Source organism: Citrus clementina, unplaced genomic scaffold (genome assembly GCF_000493195.1).
Source record: "Citrus clementina cultivar Clemenules unplaced genomic scaffold, Citrus_clementina_v1.0 scaffold_4, whole genome shotgun sequence".
NCBI lineage: Eukaryota > Viridiplantae > Streptophyta > Magnoliopsida > Sapindales > Rutaceae > Citrus > Citrus x clementina.
Window position 1 is genome coordinate 5,156,863 of NW_006262274.1, and position 2,541 is coordinate 5,159,403.

At 36.1% G+C, this 2,541-nt stretch overlaps 2 protein-coding genes across 2 annotated transcripts; both read left to right on the plus strand.

Moving 5' to 3' along the window:
* Positions 1–450: 450 nt before the first annotated feature.
* LOC112098997 (LRR receptor-like serine/threonine-protein kinase ERECTA) lies at positions 451–1,329 on the plus strand. The gene has a single exon (XM_024186094.1). The coding sequence runs from the start codon at positions 451–453 to the stop codon at positions 1,327–1,329; it is 879 nt and encodes a 292-aa protein (XP_024041862.1).
* Positions 1,330–1,377: 48 nt separating this feature from the next.
* LOC18043369 (probable LRR receptor-like serine/threonine-protein kinase At3g47570) lies at positions 1,378–2,205 on the plus strand. Its single transcript, XM_024186095.1, has 2 exons — positions 1,378–1,936; positions 2,066–2,205. Exons 1-2 carry the CDS (start codon positions 1,378–1,380, stop codon positions 2,203–2,205), a joined length of 699 nt encoding a protein of 232 aa, XP_024041863.1.
* The last annotated feature ends 336 nt before the right edge of the window (positions 2,206–2,541 follow it).

Here is a 2,541-nt window from a genome sequence, read left to right on the forward strand (position 1 = left end):
CAAAACAAATTAATTGGTACTGTCCCAGCTGCAATCTTTAATGTGTCAACACTCAAATTTATTGAGCTTCAAGATAATTCTCTCTCTGGAAGTCTTTCGTCCATCACAGATGTCCGACTACCAAATCTTGAAAAGCTTCATTTGTGGGGTAATAATTTCAGTGGCACAATTCCTCGTTTCATCTTTAATGCTTCTAAGCTCTCTATACTAGAATTTTCAAAAAATTCATTCTCCGGTTTTATTCCCAACACATTTGGCAACTTAAGAAACCTTCAGAAGCTGAGATTATATGATAATTATTTGACATCTTTAACTCCAGAATTGAGCTTTCTATCCTCGTTGTCAAATTGCAAGTCTTTAACACTTATTGACTTATCAAATAATCCACTAGATGGCATTCTTCCTAAGACGTCTATCGGAAATCTTTCTCATTCTTTGAAAGATTTTAAAATGCACAATTGTAACGTTAGTGGTGGCATCCCTGAAGAGATAAGCAGATTGACCAACTTGACAACCATTGATTTAGGAGGCAATAAGTTGAATGGATCAATTCCGATTACTCTCAGCAAATTACAGAAGCTTCAAGGTTTGGGTCTTGAAGATAACAAATTAGAAGGATCAATCCCAGACAGTATTTGTCGTTTGACTGAACTGTATGACTTGGAGTTGGGTGGCAATAAGCTTTTTGGATCAATCCCTGCATGCTTCAGTAATCTGGCTTCTCTGAGGATACTATCGTTGGGTTCCAATGAGTTAACTTCTATTCCCTTAACTTTTTGGAATCTTAACGATATCTTGTACCTCAACTTTTCTTCAAAATTTTTTACTGCTCCACTCCCATTAGAGATTGGAAATTTGAAGGTTTTGGTTGGAATGGATTTTTCGATGAATAATTTTTCAGGCGTTATCCCAACAAAAATTGGAGGCCTAAATAATCTAGAATATCTCTTCTTAGGATATAACAAATTGCAAGGATCAATTCTTGATTCATTTGGTGACTTGATAAGTTTGAAATCCTTGAATTTGTCTAATAATAATCTCTCTGGGGCTATTCCTGCATCTTTAGAGAAACTCTCGTATCTTGAAGATCTAAATCTTTCTTTCAACAAGCTGGAAGGAGAAATTCTTATGGGAGGATCTTTTGGAAACTTCTCAGCTGAATCATTTGAGGGAAATGAATTATTATGTGGTTCACCCAATTTACAAGTCCCGCCATGCAAAACTAGCATCCACCGCACATCATGGAAAAATTCTCTTCTCCTCGGGATTGTGTTGCCATTGAGTACAATATTTATGATAGTAGTCATTTTGTTGATCCTAAGATATTGACATAGAGGAAAACGACCATCGAATGATGCTAGTATGCCACTAGTAGCAATGTGGAGAACGTTTTCATACCTAGAACTTTGTCAAGCAACAGACGAATTCAGTGAAAACAATCTAATCGGCAAAGGGGGTTTTGGCTCTGTTTATAAGGCAAGACTTGGGGATGAGATGGAGGTTGCAGTGAAAGTTTTCAATTTGCAATGTGGAAGAGCATTTAAGAGTTTCGATGTTGAATGTGAAATCATGAAAAGTATTCGCCATCGAAACCTTATCAAAGTTATTAGTAGTTGTTCAAATGAAGAGTTTAAAGCGTTGGTATTAGAATACATGCCTAGTGGAAGTTTGGAGAAGTATTTGTATTCAAGTAACTGCATTTTGGATATTTTTCAAAGATTGAACATAATGATAGATGTTGCATCAGCTTTGGAATATCTGCACTTTGGTCATTCAGCTCCAATAATTCACTGTGACTTAAAGCCAAGCAATGTATTGTTAGACGATAATATGGTTGCTCATTTGAGTGATTTTAGCATCACAAAATTGCTAACAAGAGAAGATCAATCTATGACTCAAACACAAACATTTGCCACAATAGTCTATATGGCACCAGGTTTGTCAATATAAATATTTTCTATTTCTTGTAAACTTCCTAATAAGTTGTTTATGTTTCATGATCTTCATTACATGAGGAAATTCTTATTAATGATATATCTTACTATGTAACTATTGCAATTCATAGAGTATGGAAGAGAAGGACGAGTATCCGCAAATGGAGATGTTTATAGCTTCGGGGATTATGTTAATGGAAACTTTTACTGGGGAAGAACCCACAGATGGAGAGGGGGGAGTGGAGCAATGACATTAAAGCAATGGGGTTAATGATTGGCTACCCATTTCCACAATGGGAAGTTGTTGATGTTAATTTGCTAAGTCAGGAGGACGTACATTTTGTTGCAAAGGAGCAATGTGTGTCATTTGTCTTCAATTTGGCTATGGCGTGCACTGTGGAATCTCCTGAGCAGAGAATCAATGCGAAAGAAATTGTAACAATGCTCTTAAAAATTAGAGGCTCATTACTTAGAAATGTTGGAGGCAGATGTATAAGACAATCAAATTTAAATTGATTCTGCCCCTCCATTGCTTGCTATCCTTTTCAGAGACTTGAACGGTTATCCTTCATACCAGTTTTGTTGATATGTTTTGTTATTGCTCTTG

Bases quoted from the DNA above. Each gene is read 5' to 3' on its own strand.
- LOC112098997 (XM_024186094.1), top strand. From the start codon at position 451: ATGCACAATTGTAACGTTAGTGGTGGCATCCCTGAAGAGATAAGCAGA.
- LOC18043369 (XM_024186095.1), top strand. From the start codon at position 1,378: ATGTGGAGAACGTTTTCATACCTAGAACTTTGTCAAGCAACAGACGAA. The intron at 1,937-2,065 runs GTTTGTCAATAT...TGCAATTCATAG, and splicing joins AATAGTCTATATGGCACCAG to AGTATGGAAGAGAAGGACGA.